Source organism: Populus alba, chromosome 5 (genome assembly GCF_005239225.2).
Source record: "Populus alba chromosome 5, ASM523922v2, whole genome shotgun sequence".
NCBI classification, from domain to species: domain Eukaryota; kingdom Viridiplantae; phylum Streptophyta; class Magnoliopsida; order Malpighiales; family Salicaceae; genus Populus; species Populus alba.
Genome location: NC_133288.1, coordinates 4781762 through 4802411, shown reverse-complemented (window position 1 = coordinate 4802411; position 20650 = coordinate 4781762). Strand labels below are relative to the sequence as shown.

Sequence of the window (20650 nt, the reverse complement as noted above, 5' to 3'; positions counted from 1 at the left end):
GGCTGGATTTGATGACTTGGTTGGTGGTATATGAAAATTTGACGAAATTGATGAGGTGGTCATGTTGAACAATGTCTATCAACGACAAATCGAGCAAATAAAAACGAGTTAATAAAAACGAGTAGCTGGAAAATATGATGTGGTGGAACCTCCATAAGACGAAATTCAATAATTCCAGTGAAATTACAACCGGAAGTTCACAAATTTTGGCCTCAAGTTAAGCTGGAAAAACTTGGCACATGCTTTCCTACAATTTTTGTACTAGTTTACATGCACTACCAACTCTTGTAATTGTTGACTATCCTTTTCTTGTAAATGCAGACCATTCCAACCATTAATCCCCGATCTATTACCTATATCTCAATTGAATCCCAACCTATTTTTATATTAATTTGGTAACTATCCCATCACAAATACTTAATCTGAAGCTTCAATAAAAAAAAAAGGATTTTTTTTTCATTTAATTGCATAATGTTGGGATTTTGGATGGAAAATATTAACAAATTCAGATAGAAAGATTTAATTGAAAATTTCTGCTATGTTGGGGACCCAAATTAATGATAAACAACAGGTGGAGAACCACCGACAGATTCCACTGTATTAATTGGACCATTGAAAAAGTTTATTTGGAATGAAGTAATTGAGTTTCCCTTTCTATTTGTATTTTTCGTTCAAAATATATAGTGGGAATCTTTCATAATCAAATTTATTACTCAAATAAAGGCACAACCATCAAATCGAGTTCATGAATGATGTCGTCTTCCACCGACGGAGAGTCCCTTTCACTTCAACAGCGTCGAATCTTAGATACCATTGATGACTTGATCTCAACTCTTCCCGGAGAGAGGCATTTGCATGCTTGACCCTCTCTACCAATGCCAAGGCTTTTGGATATCCGTCCAGAGCCATCTCTTATTGGTGTTCTTTTCATGCAAGACCACTTCAGTACTGATGTTGTCTTGGCCACCAATCCCGAGTGTGGTGGCATCACATGGCTTCAAGCTCTTATTTTTGCCATCATGAAGCACCGAGCTCGCTGCTTGTAACTTTTCCGGTCACCCCTTGCTCACAGCTAATCCACATGACCTTGTTCCCTTCTTGGAAGGTTACTTTTAGAAACATGAATCCATTTCTGGTCTTGAAGCACTCTCCCCCAGCCTCGCATCGTTGCTACTCACTGTCCTTATTCTCTGTTGCCAAACTCCATGATTGGTACTTCTGGCTGCCGTTTTGTGTATGTTTGTCGTAACCCAAATGATGATGTTGTTTCCCCTTGGCACTTCCTCATCAAATTATCGCTAAGAATAACACCTAGCCCTTCACTAAAGGAGACATTTGAGAAATTTTCTAGATGAGAGTAGTTCTACACTGCTGTCGTTTTTGGGACCTTGTGTTAGGCTGATGGAAAGCAAGCTTAGAATGGCTACAGAAAATATTGTTTCTCAAGTATGAGGATTTGAAGAGGGATCCCTTAATTCATGTCAATAGGTTAGCTGAATTTTTGGATCAACCCTTCACACAAAATGAAGAAAATTGATGGGGGTGGTGCAAGAAATAACAAAGCTATGCAGTTTCTAGAATTTAAGAAATTTGGAGATCAACAAAAGTAACTATTCTCGATTCATGTCCAAGAAATATGATTTCTTCAGAAAAGATTGATGATTGGAAGAATTATCTTACAACAGAAATGGCAGCAGTTTTAGATCAAACTACAATAGGGGTTGTGTTACGCCCGTCGACGTCCAGCCTAAAATTTTCCAACATAAAAAAGATGTAAGACGATATAAACTTTAATAAAATAAACAAAAAATATATTAGATTAGAGTCATTGCCTCGATTAGTTTTCATAAGGTAAGCTAATTTAAATATAACAAAAAAAAAATTACAATAACAATAAATAACTGAAAAAATATAACAACGGAAAAAGAGAAAAAAAAAAAAAACTAACTTGAATCTGTTTAAGTTATCATGTCAAATCTAAGATTTAGTTTGTGATAACAAGATAACTTTGTCGAAATCAAATTGAATAAAATTATAAAACTAAAATATCAAACAATTTAATTTTAAAAGATGAAATTAAAAAAATTAATAATTAAAAAAAAAAAAAAAAAGATTCGAAACAAAAAAAATAACAATTCAAAGAATGAGGACTAAATTTGAAATAAAAAATAATTTGAAATCAAATATTAAGAGGTAAAATTAAAAATAAAATTAAATAAAAAAATGATACAAAAAAAACAATCAAAAGATTGATGACCAAATCTAATATAAAAATTAAATAAAACCAAATGATGAGAGATGAAATTGAAGAAAAAAAATCAATAAAATGATAAAAAAACAAATAGCAATATAAAAAATAAGGATTAATTCGGATATAAAAAACAAATAAAAGAACACATTTATATTTTGACAAGAAAAACAGAAAAAAAAAAAGAAAAATAACCTAATCACTGTGTGATCATGTATACACACCACACAATTAGAAAGAGAGCATTAGGACGCTTCTAATGCTATTGCGAGAGGCGAAATTTAGAGGCGGGACGACACCTCACTCAACAATGAAGGGTGTAGGCTCTGTCAACTTTTAATTTTTTTTTTTAAAATTATATATATATATTAAAAGACCAAATCACCCAAATTAACTTAATAGTAACCAAAATATCAATTTTAATTGACAAAAAAACCCCTAAATGACAATTCAAAAAAAAAAAAAAATTTCTTTCAATGATAATTTAGTTTTTACATACTTTAAAAATATAAGAAAACCGAATTATTTCTAATCAATGCTTTGAAATATTTTGTTTTTAAGAGTGATAAAACTTTTACATTATGCATTTAAAATGCTAAAAGGCAGAATTGTTCCCACTCAGTTTCATAATGGCTAATAGATTGTGCTCAATAGCAAGTTAATTAATTTTTATTGGAAGAGCAAAATAATAATTACAATATTGAATAGATAGTAATATGTGTCTAAAAACACATTGAAATCTCTACACAGTTCCAGTTTGACCTTAACTTGAGTTGGGCCCTATCATAGTCACAAGCAATCGCATGATAAGTGCAATGTGCACTTGCTTTCTTATTGGAAGATCATGGGCTGAAGTTCTACAATAACAAGGGTAATTATCACTACCATAGCTATTTTAGATTAAATAAAAAATTAGATTGGATTTTATAATAAATATTTGATTTAAGTTAGAAGTTATTTCTAATCAAATATATTTATGATTTTTTAAATAGTTAAATGTTAAAAAATAACTTAAAATAATTTATAAAAATTATATTAAACATGGAATGCTACTGTCCCATAAATTATCTTGTTTTAATATTTTATGATCGCGCAAAAACTCTTATCAAGATTTCATGTTTAATGAGCTATCTGCCTCCCAAAAATATTTAAAAATATAATTATAGTTTTTTTTTTAAATATTTTTTAAAAAGTATTAAAATAATATATATTTTTTATTTTTTAAAAATAATTTTTAATATCAGCATATCAAAATAATTTAAAAACATCAAAAATAGTAATTTAAAATAAAAAAATAAAATTTTTTTAAATATTTTTAAAATATAAAAACAAAAAATAAAAGCTAACGAGAATCATGATTTAATTCAGGATTTATTTGGGCCATAACAGATCAATAAAATTGATTTGGGCCATACGGAATATTAAAATATAAATCGGTTTTCTAAATTTCGGCTTAATTTTCAATTTATTACTTAATAAGAAGAAAAAGGAAGGAGTTCCGCTTGCACAAGTGCAGGGAGCTTCTTTGACACGAGAAGTATAGCAGAAGCTTATTGGGTTACCGAGAAAATAAAAAAAGTCTCATTCTTTCTGTCTCAAATTACTCGCAGGTAAATTTCTCATCCTTTCCTCCCAAGTTCAAAATATACAAATTTGTTTGGTTTCCAAGAAAATTTTAAAAAAGAAAAGAACTTAACTTAAAACTCTCTCTGTTTTTTTTTTTTTTTTTAATCACAGAAGTAAAAGATGGAGGGTTTTCAAGAATTTGAACCCATTTTTAATGAACCCAGAATTGGATGGGCAAAGAATTCAAACCCGGGTTCGGGTTTGATGGATCAATTCTTGATGCATATATTTGCTCCTGATGACAATCACCTTAAAATTCAAGTAACTGATTATCATTCCAATACTTTTGAGGCTGTTAAATCAGTTATGCAGCTTGATGACATGGTTAGTTCTTGGATTATAATCATGGATTTTTGAGCTCATGCAATTTGGGTTTTAAAGTTTGTAACTCTTCTTTTGTTTTAATGGGGTAATGCAGAGGGATTGTATTGGCATTGGAGGGTCTTGGACTGAGTTTGTTGAGTACCTTGTTGCTTCTTTCAAAGCTGAAGATGTAAAGCTTGTCCTTGAGAAACTTTCGGATTCGGATGGTGATTAATGTTATTGAATTTTGTTGCATTTTTATTATAATTTATAAATACTTAATGAAGATATAGGGTGAAATGAAGTGAAGTGAAGTGAAGTGATCTTTAGTGAAGTGAAGTGAAGTGATCTTTAGGCATATCATTTCTTACATGTTGTAAAGCGTTGTGTTTTTTTTCTTCCTTTGTTATGGTTTGCTTGCTCCCTCGGGATTTCTGAAGGTAGTTCTAGTCAGACTTGATTAGATGCTAACTAAAGCAATTACGAGTTTGACTCATGTTAACTACGTTGCTTATAAGATTCAAAAAAGGAAAAAAAAATGAGATTTTTATTAATTGTGGAATTGAATTAATGGGGATGATGGCTCAAAAGTCTTTTATATATCCAAATTTTATGTCGAAACCTTTTATGGACCAAACATGTATGCATTTAAATTGCGCCAGTTCCTGTTTTATGTGTTTCAGGTGTGGCATATGCAAAATTAGTGGCTCAGAAATCGAAAGGAATGCCACTAATTTCCATTTCCCTCACAAAACTTCTGGACAATGCAGCTAGGGATGCCATGGCAAACATGTCTTTTGGGCTATTCAAGGCATTCAAATGCACGAAGAATTTGGTTGTACAAGGTCACCTTCTCTTCTTCATATATTGATATATAGTTTCGACTTATTTATCTAATATATGAGGTTTCCACCTCTTTTATTTGAAGCTTTTGATTGTTTTTTTCAGTATATTGAAGTCACTGTGTTTGAAAAATATTTTAATAGTCTGGTTAGCTCACTAGCTTGCAGATGATTTCCAAATGAAAATTTACTTGGTTTTGTTGTATTCTGCAACTGCTAATAATAGTATTGGTTTCAAAATATATCAAGATGGAGATGTGCCCTTTTTAGCTTTGTGAGAACCTTTAGAACTAAAGGACAATTTTTTTTTTAAAGAAAGACAGCTAATTGTCCGATGATGGTTTGAGTTACTTTTCAAGAAACGATCATTTCCACGTTTTTCATATCTGAGGAAATTTGATATATTGATGTATTCTGCTGCTTTAACATGTGATAGAATTGTTTAGTATCCAGACTTGTATATGCTAAAAAAGTGGACTTTCTTTCAAGTGTATTGCATGATTGTACACTAAGCCAAATGATACATCCTGATAAATTAAAAGATTTATCCTGTCTATGATTGTTCTTATGTACGCGTACATGTTCTTATAATATGGTCATATGTCTTCAACACCTTTTCATTTTTCATGCATTATGCCTTGTAAGTGTCTACCTGCTTTACATTTTTCGTTGTCTTTCATCTTCTTTCTTATCATATTCTCTTTAACAGTAACACTTTGGGGCGAAATGTGCAATTCTGCAATTAATTGTCACATTCTTTGATTGCACTTGCAGAGAAAGAGCACTCTTTGCAGTTGAAAAAAGTTATATCAGCCGAAAAGGTATGTTGCTTACTATAGACAGACAATATTATGGTTTTACTGTTATGATTTTTAACTTTTTTTGTGTAAAGATGTATGCCTGTTTTTAATGATGCGCAACCTCCATTTTGTGCAAAGCTTCCTGCACTGACTGACCTGGTCTAATGTCTTAGTGTCTTCCTGATTAAATGGTATCAACAACATGCTACTTGTAGTTGTCATTTTGCATTATTCAGTAACGTTAGATGTAGATGCTTGTGGATACCGTATGTTCTTATAAAAAGATTTAGGTTTTTGGACAGTTAATACTGAGTCATTGAGATCCTATAGGCTCACCTTGGAATTTTCTGCATTTAAATTGTAAATATGCTGTTGTTGCAAAAATTTTCTTCTTCAAGGTTACTTTTCTTTCTTTCAATTATCCTTGGTTAGTTTTTGCTTCATTGGAAAAACCAAATTTGTAAAAACTTGTATATCTCTCGTAGGACTCCATTTCATTATTCATCCAAGTATGCAACAATTCTTATTCTTGAAACTTTCTTTGCCATCTGGAGATCTCCTTTTCTCCTATGACTATCCATCAACCATCCCGATGAAAAAGAAACAGTAATTTACTTCATACAAAATATGACAAGTCTTGACACCAATCTCTCTTTTTTTTTAACTCCAAACACCACTCAATATTTTCCTATCAAAAGTAAATAGTGCAAATGTAATTTGTCACTTCAAGTTTTTGTGCGGCTCAACCATGCTTGGGAAGTCCAGTTTTTGTAGTAGTGGATAAACTTTATGCTTACCAGTCATGGTCGTGCTTTCTATGTAAAATCTAATTAACAGGGTGCTAGCATCATTGTTAAATTGATGAGTTTTTTCAAGAGCGTGTGTGTAAAAGACGTGAAACAATTATGCCTATGATGGCTTATTGAATTGTTGTGCTGAATTTCTCCTTTCTTTTGTCAGGAGAGGAGTGAAAATACCCAGAGTCAATTGGGAAAGAGACAGAAGTTAGAAAAGATGAACTCTTCAGACAGACTAGATGTTTCTGGTCCTCCAGCCAGTAATGGAGCACAAAATTCTCCAGGTTTGCATCATTTTTATTTTAGCTTTAATCTACTTGCAATATCTTCTAGGATGTGTGCTTAGCCTTGGAGGTTTTCAGATTATCTGTAAACTGAGTGCTTCTATATATAAATATCACTGAATGTGATGATACTGTATCTTCTATAAACAAAACATTTCTGAACCAGATAATAGATGCTGGTATGCCACAATTTGATTTTGATTCTGTGTTGAATGAGGCCTGTGACGTATGTAAATGAAATCTACTTGCAATATCTTCTAGGATGTGTACTTAGCCTTGGAGGTTTTCAGATTATCTGTAAACTGAGTGCTTCTATATATATATATATATCACTGAATGTGATGATACTGTATCTTCTATAAACAAAACATTTCTGAACCAGATAATAGATGCTGGCATGCCACAATTTGATTTTGATTCTGTGTTGAATGAGGCCTGTGACGTATGTAAATGAAATCTGATAAAATTCAATAACTGTAAAAAGGTTTGATCGGAAAACATATCGTGGTCAATATGCTAGGGGTAGATAGCACATGATAATTATATTGAAACAATATACAAGAATTTACAGTTATTATTATTTTTTAATGAAATTGACAATGATTTCTTGTGTGCATAGTATACTATTATTTTGTTGGATTCTTTTAGAATGTTTACCTTTTAAACTATTGGGACTGATTAAAATAATTTCTCTTCTATTCAATCAGTCCTTTTTATTTGGATATTTTAATCCGTTCAGTAGATGCTGATAATTGAAATTTAGTTTAGAAACTAAGACTGCCTTCTCCTGCTTTAAATCAGACAAACTAGCAGGCCGAGATCCTGCCTCAACAAAAGTTACCAATCGTGTTGTACCAGCATTTCGCAGGTATATCAGCATCCCTTGTTTAGTTCTCCATATGAACCTGCATTTTCAATATCTAATTTTCATGGTGTTTGAGCAGGGCAAAAGTGAGGGGTGCCTTACTTCAGGATATAGAAGATGACAAAGATAACTAGAAGCCAATCTGACAGTTCGTTTCAATATGTACTGCAATTAAAGATTTGAGATTAGGATTATGATTGACATATAATATACCAAGAGGAGGAGGCAGTTTAAGGACAAGGAGTAATATCTTAGCCTTACTCACTAGGCAACAAATGTATATCAGATTTGTAACTAAGTAGGAAATGCAGTGTCTAAATCAATTTTGTATTTTACTATTTGGTATTTTGCGGATATGTATGGATGGATATTCTTATAACCTCTTGTTTATACAAAATGCTGATTGAGTTATCGTGACCTTAAACATCATCAATATGGCCTTTTCTGTTTCCAAGTAAGTTTCTATTCTTGTTACTTTTGGGTCAGAAACACAACTGACAAAATCTGGTGAAATATCAAAAAGTATCCAAACTCTAAAGAACAACTGTTAAAATCAGGTGAGCTATCAAAAAGCATCTATAGAACAGCAAGGCGGCAACACATGATAATCTAGAGGAGGGATTTTATATAAACGGGTGGTACATATCTACAAGACTAGAGAGTAATTTGTAAGAGATAAGTTGATGTCTGCTTGTGCTGTTGCTTGCTATCTGCAAACACGTTTTAGTGAATTCAATCTTCTGGCAGTGAAACCACTTGACTCTTTAAAAATTATGTTCTGATGTGTTCTTTGAAGAACAATCTCACTATCTCAGAATAATTTATCTTATTCTGAGGCTAATACGGACGCCATTACAAAAATCATCGCATTGCATCCCCAGTTTAGAAGATGTGTCCTTCGAGTCTTGTCCTTCTGCTTCTCTTGGTACGGATAAAAGGCCAGCAACTTGGCAAGGCCTCCATATTGTCATACCTGCATAATCTCAGCAAGAAACCCAAAATCCGTTAGCACTCTGATTTAACAGTCTGATGAATCAAAAGTTATCTAGATTGAGCCATCAAATGCCATGTGGTAAAAGAGAGAAAGAAGATGGGATTCTCAATACATGGAAATAGATTCTGCTAGGGTGGATTTTCCATTGCAAAGCGGTCAAATGTTAAATTTAAGAGAACCAAAGAAATACCTGCTTTTGCTGCTATTGCTGCTATTAGTGCGTGTGCTGCTCCTGCTGCTACTAGTGCGTGTGCTGCTATTGCTGCTACTAGTGCTTGTGCTGCTGCTCTTTCCACTGTTCTTACATTCTCCTTTAAACAAAATCCCTTTGATCCACCACTTCTTATCTTCGCGGTTATCAGTTAGTTCCATCGATGACCTTGGAAGAACTTTTGAGCCATTTCTTGTGTTGTCTCTGATCTTGAAACTGAGAGAAGTTGGAATGAACATCTTGATCAAGAAATTTTCCTTTTCCATGCTTCTACTTCTTGAAATATTACCCGACTTACTGAAACTCTTTGTTTTCTTCGTCTTCTGTTTCTTGATGATTTGAGCCTCAGACTTGAAATCAGAAGTCGTCCTTTGCTTCGGCATCTCGTCCTGTGCCCCTTCAGAAATCTGCTGCTCATCAACAATATCCTTTAAAGACAGTTCATAACTAGATTCTGGCATGCTATGAACGATCTCCATGAGCTTCCTCCTACCTTCTGCCATCACTTGTAGCCGAGACCTCGGCGAAATATTACTGTAATGATGGCCCCGGGGAAGTAAGGGAGAGGATTCATTTCTAACGTTTCTTGACAAATCTGTTTTCCATAAGGGTAGTGAGTAATCAACAAAGTCTTCTTCAACCTGTGCTTGAAACTCTACTTCACTAGCACCTGTATCATTACTGTAATATTGGGTTTCACTTGCACCCCAGAAATCAAACTCTACATCTACCTTCCCATCAAAACTGGTGTGCATTTTTACACAGGATTCAAAGAAGAGATGTGGTTGCTGTGATCAAGCTTGGTTTGGAGGTGAAACTGTGAGAGAAGATCAAGCGATGTTCACTTATACGGGAAGGACAAAAATCTTATTCTCTAGACACAGTTAACTGAGAGGCTTAAAGTCATTGCCGTCTCATATGGGGCGAGGAGTGAATGGTTTGATATACCTCTTTTTCTCCATGTCTTGTTCAAAAGTTTTCTTGAGAAAATTTTCAATAAATAAACATCTATCTTGAATTTCTAGTGGCTATCCCTTGTTGAAAGCGCCATTTTTCTGAGTAATATAGGTACTTATAACTGCTTTGAGGAATTTCATCCATTGATTTTAAGATCATTTAATTAAGAGTAGAGTTATTATTAAGCTCCAGTTGGATTTTTTCTCTCTATAAATTCAACATATGCGTGTACTAAGGGCTGATCGAAACATCATGAATCATGACCCTGGAATCAAGGTTTGAAAAAATTTGCATGGAAGGCAGAATTTCCATGAGCCACGTTATCTTTTTCCTTGTCGAGTGTTCTTTCAAAGACATCTTGTTTTGACTTCGTTTTTTTGGTGTCCATGTGGTAAAATTTCAAAAATAAGCATAATTATTGACGTGTTGGGGATTTTATAGTAGGTGAGTTTATTTCTATTTCATCTTTTTAGATATTAATATTTGAAAAGAAATTTTTATATATAAATACATTAATCTTAATCTTGACGCGTGAAAACGATATTGACTGGACGTGATTTGAATAATAAAGGTTGAATTAATTAGTTTCCAAGCAAAAGAAGATTATACATGCATCAAGAGTTTGCATATCATCAAGAAGATATCTTTCAATTTAAAAGAAAATATCTAATCGTAATGCATTTATTATGAAATAATATAATTAATGAAGAACATGGAGGTACGTATATCATCAGAAATGGTGGTCAAATCAAGACCCCTTCAACTTCAAATATCAAATGACCTTTTTCTTTGAGGACTTCACTGTTATGTGCTGTAAATTTCTGTTCCGGAAGAATCAGAACAGTTCTGCCAAGGAAAAAACAATTTTCTTGGAAACAGCATGTCAAGGATTCTAGAATTACATGAAAAAAAATTGCTTTTGTTGATGCAAACTCAAGAGAGCTTTCAGTCAAATCTGCTATGAAACCGCTAAGGCCAGCCACAAGACAACCAATGTAGTTGAAGTCCTGATGGATCAACAGAAGGGAAGCAGAGGCGTGGCCAAAAATACAAGCAATATGGCCGCCGGCCGGTGGCTGTTTAACTCCAATTTCCAAATAAATCCTCCATTCTTAACAAAAAGAGAGATCAAGGCTACTGCTGTTACAGGAACTATAAAGAACCATGTTCTAAAATTCTTCAAGCAGACTTGTAATGCGCTTATCACATCTGTATAATATATATAGATGAGCAAATCCTTGTAAAGCTAGAGTGATTTTGTTAGGGCCAAATTGATGTGTCCTTGCTCCATTAATTTGGGCATTATGCTCGTATTGCTTGTACGCGGCTTCCCTGTTGCCTACGGAAAAACTGGACTTCATTGTAGGGATTAGGTGTCTCCTTGTCTAAATCACTTACTTTTTAATTGAAGGTTCATAATTATATCTAAACTAAATTATTTTAAAAAATATTGTCATTAATTAAGCAAAATATTTAATATAACATGCGTTAATTCCTAGGAGTCTTAGAACCCAGAAGTTAAAGTTCCAGGGCATAAAGTAGGTTATCGCTCTATGGTGGGCAGTAAATTGAAATTGAACGTAGGGTTTGTGATAGCAGACTTTGGAATGAGTTTTATCTTCCCAAATTCTACACTGAAGATGATGATCGTTCTGTTCTTTTTGGTGGTCTTTGGACGCATGGTTGCTGACCAACATACTAGTTGTTCAAGAATTAAGGCCAAATTTTGATCCTGATGAGGTCAAACTTGACAAAGCGGTGGTCTAGGTAAGAGTTCTCGAGTTGTTTTTTGAATTCTGCAACAAAGATCTTCTCACGCGTATAGGTAAAGAGTTCTCAAGACATTCTCACATTGGGAGTCCTGTTCGTGTCTATTGAATTGTCTACGTACTAGAGCAATATTTTCTCGTATAAGTGTGGATATTGACTTAATTACCAAAGCCTCTCATCTCTAAATTTCTTACGTGAAGAAGGATTTGGAGGTTGGAATACGAAGGTCTCCATTTAGTTTTCTTCAAATGTGGCCAGTATGGTCATAGGTCTGAAGTGTGTTCAGATGTTCTAGAGGATGTTCATGTTGACTGAGTTTGTTTGGCAAACGAAAGCTCTCCCCAGCTTATAAGATATTCCGATGACTGATCATGTCATTCCTCCAGAGGTGGTGGAGCTGTATGGCTCTTGGATGTTTGAGCAGAAATCTACGAGGAGAAAGGAGAAGAAATCAGAATCTTCAAAGATAACAGAAGCACAAAAGGAAGTTTCCTTGGAGAAAAATAGTGGTGTTATTTAAAGGAGAGAAATTAGCCGAGGGATTGGAATCTAGATTTGAAAATCTTACTGTTAGAATTCAAGGAGTTAAGATTTATAATTTTTAAGAAATCTAATATCGATATAACTCTACAATTATTATCTATTAGAGTTTTATTAATTATTGATAGAAAGTAACCACTTGGTTAGATAACGATAAAAATTTTAGTCTAAGTAAGACCTGTAAGATTATATATAGCCTTAAACATTCATAATCATGTATAAAAAAATATAAGAAAATAATAAAAAGAAAGAGTTCGTTGCTGTGTTTTTCTCATAGAAAAACCATGATGATTTACTAAATTCAAGCATGATTTGTGTTATGGAAGGTAACAATTTTAAAGAGCATATCTCTCATATTTCACACTGATATTTTTTGCCTAACCACATAGAAAGAATTGTTTAGTTAACTAAATAATATTTAATTTTTATAATGGAACCTATATATAATTATGTTTCAAATCTTAATTTTATAAAAGCTAAAATAATTTGTTTTTAGTTATGGAAATCCATTTTCTATTTATTTTACATGAAAAAATTTACTTCATCATAGTTTTTAACTAAGTATATTTTTTAAACTTCAACTAAAAATATTTTTTTGTAAATTATTTATTTAAATGGCAACCACAAAACTTCCATAATTTCAAATATATAATAAGCTCATTGAACCACAGCCCAAAAAAAAAATATCTATAATGGCAAGCCAAGATAAGATTAGGTCTTTTGTTATATATTAGGTTTTGGTGTGTAAATACCTACCTAGAGGTGTTTATAATAATGATAAGCGATTACTTTTCAAAGTATTTTTTAATTAGAAATAATTCAAAATAATATTTATTTATTTATTATATTAATATATCAAAATGATAAAAAATAACCAATAATAATAATTAATTTGAATCAAATAAAGATTTTAATTTTTTTTTGAAAACTTTGGTTAAAATATTGTCCTAAACACCCTTCTAGTCATCCTAATGCTCCATACACTATCCTAAGATAGACCTATTTGGTGGTTGTTGATAATGGAAACCCTTCTTCATATGTTTATTACAAGTACATTCACATGTCCTTATCCTCTTTAATTTTACTCTTTTATTTCTTTCTCTTCAATGAAATATATTTTATCTTCATTGTCTTTGATTTTTCTATCTTAGAACAATAACCAAATGCTATCTAAATCTCACTAGTTTGCGGTTGCTCTATGTTGTGGGTGGATAATAAAAAAAATTAGATGTAAAGAAAATATTTAGATCATAAAAAATTATTTGGTATTATTATTAAATCCAGTTTAGTGGGTCAACCTTAAAACCTCTCACCTCAAACTTCTTGTCTGTCTAAAATTTAAAATTAAATTGTGTAAGAGTTACCTCGACATGAACCAATTGATTTTGTGAGTCCAACAAAAAAATTCAAAGAACAAATAAAAGCGTTGTTTTTTTTAAAAAAATAAATTAAAATGACATCTTTTTTTTCATATTGAGACAATAATATATTAATTAGATCGACTTCGGGTTTCACAACTTAATCTGTTAAAACTACGACTCGAATTATAGATTACACTAGATTTGATAACTTTTTTTAAAAAATATTTTTAATTTAATTATAAATTAATAAAAGTAAACTCTTATAAAATTAAGTACAAATCAAATACCAAGATGGTTGTTGGAGGCTGCAATGGTTTCATGAAAAAATAAATTGAAACAAAATACAAAAATTAATCAACATATTGGAGAATAAAATTGAAAAAAAAAACTATAAAAAAACTCAATACTAAATAATAAAATTAAACAAAATAAAAAAAAAGACAAAAATAAATTTTAAAAAGGGAAGAAATGAAAAAAAAGAAAAAAGATATAGGATGTAGCTTCATTATTCAAGTAAACAGCGACAGCCACCCAAATCTTTTAATTATTTTGTTAATTATTAATTATTCCCCCTCGTCCATACATTCATACATAAATTGATTCTTTGACAATAAAGAATAAAGAAATTTGAAGGCAGAGAAGATAGAGTTAGGTGGCTTGGCTTCTCAACACACATATTTTTTTTTTTGTACGACACGTAACTCGATCTGGCTCCACATCCTTCGGGAAAAAAAAATTAAATTATCGATAGGACTCGTGGTCCCTACTGGCAACCCGCAAGGAGGGGAAGAGAGGCTTACTTTTGTAGTTGTGGAAGGGGCCGGAGCTTGAACCCTCACCCTTCCAATGTTGCTCCTTCTTCGGAAAAAACTATTCATTTGCTTCGAACGATTTGTCATATGGAAAATTAAAAGCCCATTTTTTATTAGAGAATAATATAAATTATATTCTGGGAACTCACCTAACAACTTAAACTATTGGGTTGAGATGGTTCTTTGACATGGTATCAGAGCCTTGATGACCAAGTAGTCACGAGTTCAAATCTCACTATTCCTATTTATTTGATAAAAATTAAGCACAAAGTAATGTGGGCCTGTGCAAATTTCAAGTTTAAAGGGCTTTCACTTGAGAGGGTGTGTTAAAGAATAATATAAATCATATTCTGGGACCTCATCTAACAACTTAAACTATTGGGTTGAGATGATTTTTTTACATTTCCTAGTACAAACTATCATGATCTTTAAAGCGCTTTAGTCCTGCTGCAAAACAAAAGAGGCTAGAACTCCAGCTCGAGTCTTGTTCGGACAAGGGAGAATATACCACTAGTCTTGGAAGAAAAAAAGAGGGATTAGTATCTATACGGTACAAGAAGAAAAGATTTTCATTGGATGTCAAGACTCGTCAACATCTCAATGTTCTTGAGCACTTCAAAGCACCTGCTGAGCTTGTCAATGCCTTGACAGATTTGGTATCTCCAACCTTGAAGCTTTGCTCCTTAGTGTAGTTAGGCCTCGCCGTACCTCGGCGATCTGATTGGAAAAATGAAGCTCCATTTGTAAACAGATCTCCCACAGAGTAGAAGTTCCAGGGTTTGCTTTTCTCATAGATGCCATTTCTCCAGTTACCTGTTATTCAAAAGATTCGATCATTGGTTATTTCTGATCATTATTTTAGCCATCCTTCTCCTAATATTTTGCTAGATTTTGGAACAGGATGGAATTTGTAGGCCATGAACAAGATTCTAAAAATTAAAATTACCAATTACCTCCTTCCTTCCTGATTTTGGTGCAATAAAATAGTTGGATTCACTCTTAATGCTAGGACTCATGCTTCCCCCGATTGCGTACTGTTCCCATCCTTGATACAGGTTGTTGGTCACATGCGCATATCCATGCATTATTTTCAATGATTTATATATCATCATAAAATCTTCAACACAAGATTCATTGTTCATACATGTCGAGAATTGGAATTTAATCAAGAGCAGGATTTACCTTGGCATTCTTTGGTTGCAATTAGGTCCGAAATGATTGAAGGCAACAGTGACCTTCATGCCCTTGTCCCTTAAAAACCCATCATCATGCCCAAGAAGCATGACCTTGTCTTGGTCTCTGAACCAGTTGTTTGAGACAGTAACAAATGTCGATCCACGAGTGACATCTAGAAGACCATCCTGGCATGAAAATAATGTGCTGTGATCAATCCAAACTTTTGATGCACTGACCAGCCTTATTGCATCTCCATCCATCTGACCTAATTGCATTTGTTTCCCATCTGGTCCCATGACTGTGCTAGGTCCTTGTGCCTTGCAATGGTGAATCCTTAGGCCATGGATGATCACATCGGTTGCCTAAACAAACAACATACGTATTGTAAATTAAAGTTATAGAGCATGCATTGCTATACAATCAAGAATATTGACAACTAGAGAAAATTAATTTACCCTGTACACCAAGAGGCATCCGAAGCCTTCAATGCCAACATTAACACCTCGGCCATCAATGGCAGTATAGATGCTAATAAGAAGAGGTTTCTCAAGCTTGATATTCATGTTCCTTTTGAAAGTTATCCAAACTTTGCCTGTGATCATGGTGGCTCCATATCTTAATGTCCCTTTTTTGGGGCTCACAGGATCGTCACTTGGATCGCTAACCTTATACAATATAACATCTCTTCCAACATTGTTAGTCATTTTCCCTGCAAACCCTACAGAACAAGTAGCCAGTAGCTGTCGGCTTCTTCGCCAATTCGTATTCAATTTCCAACATTGATCAATGGCATTCATCTCGCTGGCTGCAAGACACGCATTAGGAATGAAGGAATAAAGGCTAACAAAAGAAAGGACTGCGACAAGGTGACTTAAGACAGCCATGATGATGTATTAATTAAGTTATGGGAGAGAGTTAGAGATTTGCAATGCAAGAGTTGGGGAACGGTGGAGGGTTTTATAAAGGATCATAAGGAGTTAAGCCAGGTGGTTGTAGTTTGCAGTAGAATGCGGCATAGTTATACTATATTTGTAAATTTCAGTTATAAATTATGTATTTGATAACATAATGAAATTTAATGTAATATTATTGTTTTTTAAAAAATAAAAATTAATAATAAAATCTTTTCCTAATTTGTAACTAATAATTGGATTGATTAGTTTGTTTATCATCCAAAAATTATGGACCAGCCTTACTTGTTAGTGTTTAAACTCAATACTCTCCGTGGTTATAACTAACCAAAATAGAATAGAATTGAACTAGCCATGAACTCGTGTGTTGTGTTACTGCATGTGAGGTGAAATTTCAAAATTTATTTTTATTTAATTATTCAATAATCATAGTATTTTTAAGAATTAAAATGATTTAAACTATAGAAAAATATATTATCTTAGTCAAGTTCATTAATTTTCTTATAAAAAAATATATTAGATTTATATAAAAAAATTTAAATTAATTGACAATATTAACCTAAAAATATCAAATCTTCTTTTAAAAAAAGGGCATAATTGGTCTATTTATAAATTTTATTGTAATAATTTTAATTAAAAGGTATTTTATTATAAAACAAAAAACATTATAAAAAGACATGGAAAGATAAGAGTCACATACATAACCTTCAAAATCAAAAATCCATGTGCCAAGGTATGGTAGACCATGCTTATATACCAATTGTTTTTCATAATCTAGACGGTTCACACATTATTTATTTGGTTTTTTAATAATAGAGACAATGCGTTATCCTTTCATTAAAGTATCTTTACCCATATCATTATTAGTCATGAATCTTGAGAATATTTAAAAATATAATAATGGTTATTTTTTAAAGTATTTTTATTTAAAAATATATTAAAATAATTTATTTTTTATATAAATACATCAAAATAATCTAATATGTATAATAAACAGGAAAAAAAAAAAACAGCATCATTAAACATAAATTTGCCACTTGTACCTGTGTAATAAACAGCATCTTTAAACTTAACCCAAACAGGGATGCCAGTTTTTAAACCGTCAGTGCTGCTATCTAGCTAGTTATGCCTCCCACTACTATACTCATTTAACTATCTTAATTACCTCTGCTGTAGGAACACACAAACTTTATTCAAAGGCAGATAACTACTAGACTCCATGAGTTGTCTTCATTAATTAAACACATCTCTTGGTGACCCTAAGCTTCAAACCATGCTTCATATGCATCATGACAGACAGACCTGGTGAAACGGGATGGCCTTCCACCACCTGAAGATGAAAGTTCAAGAGTATGGCTGTTGCAATTGTCTTCATTTGAATGAAGGTTATTTCCTTACCCAAACAGCTCCTTGGTCCTGTATTAAACGCAATATACTTGTAAGATGGAACGTGAACGATCCCCCCTCGCTCTGAAATCCATCTCTCTGGTTTGAATGCCAAGCAGTCATCACCCCATATCTCTTCCATGCTTCCCATTGAGTATAGTGAGAACATCACCTTCGTGTTTTCTTTCACCAGATGTCCACTAGGAAGAGTGTCGGCTTCAACGGATACTCTGTAGTTAAAGGGCACAGCCGGGTAGAGCCGAAGAGTCTCGCAGATGGCTCCATGGAGATAAACAAGCTTATTCAGCTCTTCCAGATTGAAAAACATCCCATTTATCGCATGATCTCCTTTCGATTTCATGTTGGCTCTGATCTCTTCCACGATTTTTTCTTCTACTTCAGGGTGTGTAGCGACCAGCCAGAAGAACCAAGTTAGAGCTGCATTTACGGTGTCTTTCCCAGCTGCAATGAAGTTAAATCCGATGTCTCTTAGATATTTGTCAGTCCTTTTGGAGGCATCCGTCTGTTCCGCTGCTTCTCCTTCTTCTTTTATGCAAGCGGTGATCAAGTCATAGTCGTCATGATCATTATCCTCAGCTTGCACCATATTTTGGGCTTTGCTTTGGCGAATTTCTTCTTTCTTTGATGAGATGCACTGCTCCAAGAAATTATCTATGGTGTCCATGGCTTGGCTTAGCTTCTTCTCCTCTCCTACGTTAAGCCGTTTCTGCAATTTCCAAATGCTTTCAGGCACAATATGTCGGTAAAACACAGCCTCCTCTACATCATCAAATGCTGTTTTATAAGCAATTTCTGGTAAATCAACAGAGAGGCTCTGTGGATCAAAGCCTAAAACCAGGAGGCAGATATTATCAAAGGTGAAACGCTGGAATACATCTTGCATGTCCAATTCTATTTCTTGTCTTGATACATGCTCTAGAACCGGGATTAGACCTTTGACTATCTTTTCTCGCAAAGATCTCTCGAGAAACACCTGGAACTTGTTGTCCTTAATCATGGAATGAATCAATTTACGGAAGGATTTCCATGATTCAAAATCTGAATTAAGAACTCCATCTCCAAAAGGCTCAAAAATCTTCTTGTACTCGGGCCCCTTTGGGTAGTTGACAAAGTTTTTGGTTGAAATATGGCGAACATTAAGAGGATCAGCAGTGAGCAAAATGTTCATGTTAGCAAACCAAGGACCTTTAAATTCGAAGGTACCTCCACTTTGTTTCAGAAGCTGGGTTGCATATTCATGGATGTTTTGTGCCTTGAAAAGAAGCCCTGGTAGCATTCCTACGACAGGCCAGTTAGTGACCGGGGATACAGTTTTCCGACACCAATGGCAGAAAAGAAGTATGCAAACAAGTGCTAAAATGATGTGAAAGCATTCGAGAATTGCCATTGGAGCTGCAATGGTTTTTTGATGTTGTCTAGCACTCGTAAGGTTTCCTTGTATTGCCGCTATATATGGTGCAGGTGGCACCACTTGTCCTTCGTGTTTTTGTTTTTTTAATTTTTCCCACTTGATACTTTAAATTTAAATACGTAATTGAAGAAGAATTGTCAACTTGACCTAGCTGCGGGAAGTTAGCAGGTAAAGTAACTAAAGATAGCTATCTCATCAATTATTGAGCAATTAATGCAATTGCATGAGTTAGTCAGAAAGGTATTAAACATATTCAATTTCTTCGAATAGTTTTTTCAACTCATAATCTCTTTTCTTTTCCCTATAAAAATCAATGTATTTTTGAAGTTCTCATGATATTAAACAAATAGCCACGAGAAATGAAAGTTTATTGGTGAAAATATTAATTATCAGTTAATATATTATTTTTAAATTAAAGTTTTCGGTGAAGATGTTTAATTATAGAAACAATGGTGATAGAAATTAAGATTTATTTAAACTTAAAATTCCAATTTATTAAATGAGATTATATAAATGATCTTATATTATTTCTTAACATATTTTTTTCAAATAAAAATATTTTGAATTTAAAATTAACACAAGTTTATTTTACTTAATTAATTTAAAGAGCCAATTAATTTTGAGTTCAAGGTCTACCCTTGTCATTAAAAAACATAAATCGTAGAGCTTTCGTCAACTTTGGAATTCATATCATCAATCCTTGCTATTCAATGAATTGTTTCAATTCACAACGTCATCATCACTTTATAAAAATTTCAACAAAACAGGCCATATATATATCGGTCAAACCTGAGGTAAGAAAAACTAATGATTTCAATGGCGGCCATGGCTCGGAATTGACTGCAAAACTTTGATCGGCATATGTGGTGGATATCTGCTTGCTTGCAGGTTGACTTCGAGAGAGTGATGATCCAGACTTTTAATTATGAACAGGTAGGTTTATGGTATATGTGCTTATTAATGCTAGCTGTACGTATATAGTCCTTGAATCTCTGGAAGTCAAAAAAATAAAAAATAGCAACGAAGCATTATGATTTAAATAAAAAAAAATTATAGATATCAGAGAATTCTTTGCATTATCATTAAACTTGAAAGAATAAATTCATTATACGTATGAATTTTTTATTTATTTTATTAAAAGCAATATTTATAATTATAAGCATAGTTTTTATTTTTTTAAGTATAATTGTTAAACCAAATTAACAAAAAAATATCAAAATAGTATGTTTATATTTTGTGTGATTCAAAACTTAAAAAATAATAAATATTATAAAATTAGATTCCAAATCTAATTAAAAATTTTTAATAATAAACAATCTATTTCAATCTAATTTT

The 20650-nt window shown here is 32.8% G+C and overlaps 4 protein-coding genes across 5 annotated transcripts; 1 reads left to right on the top strand and 3 right to left on the bottom strand.

Annotated features, from left to right (window-relative positions):
* The first annotated feature begins 3705 nt into the window (after nucleotides 1-3705).
* On the top strand, nucleotides 3706-8182 carry LOC118030516 (uncharacterized). Of its 2 annotated transcripts, none has more exons than XM_035034652.2 (8): nucleotides 3706-3858; nucleotides 3986-4198; nucleotides 4293-4404; nucleotides 4861-5022; nucleotides 5794-5840; nucleotides 6780-6900; nucleotides 7702-7768; nucleotides 7845-8182. In XM_035034652.2, the coding sequence occupies exons 2-8, from the start codon at nucleotides 3995-3997 to the stop codon at nucleotides 7897-7899; spliced, it is 768 nt and encodes a 255-aa protein (XP_034890543.1). In that variant the 5' UTR covers nucleotides 3706-3858; nucleotides 3986-3994; the 3' UTR covers nucleotides 7900-8182. The 2 variants fall into 2 exon arrangements, with proteins under 2 accessions (XP_034890543.1, XP_073265711.1); XM_073409610.1 differs by having other exon boundaries at nucleotides 4840-5022.
* Nucleotides 8183-8365: 183 nt separating this feature from the next.
* LOC118030505 (uncharacterized) lies at nucleotides 8366-9964 on the bottom strand. Its single transcript, XM_035034644.2, has 2 exons — nucleotides 8950-9964; nucleotides 8366-8738 (listed from the first exon to the last, which is right to left on the bottom strand). Exons 1-2 carry the CDS (start codon nucleotides 9723-9725, stop codon nucleotides 8648-8650), a joined length of 867 nt encoding a protein of 288 aa, XP_034890535.1. The 5' UTR covers nucleotides 9726-9964; the 3' UTR covers nucleotides 8366-8647.
* A 4852-nt stretch (nucleotides 9965-14816) lies between these two features.
* LOC118030496 (pectate lyase) lies at nucleotides 14817-16526 on the bottom strand. Its single transcript, XM_035034633.2, has 4 exons — nucleotides 16042-16526; nucleotides 15593-15948; nucleotides 15357-15499; nucleotides 14817-15223 (listed from the first exon to the last, which is right to left on the bottom strand). The coding sequence occupies exons 1-4, from the start codon at nucleotides 16468-16470 to the stop codon at nucleotides 15000-15002; spliced, it is 1152 nt and encodes a 383-aa protein (XP_034890524.1). The 5' UTR covers nucleotides 16471-16526; the 3' UTR covers nucleotides 14817-14999.
* A 1208-nt stretch (nucleotides 16527-17734) lies between these two features.
* On the bottom strand, nucleotides 17735-19180 carry LOC118031880 (alkane hydroxylase MAH1). The gene has a single exon (XM_035036403.1). The coding sequence runs from the start codon at nucleotides 19178-19180 to the stop codon at nucleotides 17735-17737; it is 1446 nt and encodes a 481-aa protein (XP_034892294.1).
* Between the last annotated feature and the right edge of the window lie 1470 nt (nucleotides 19181-20650).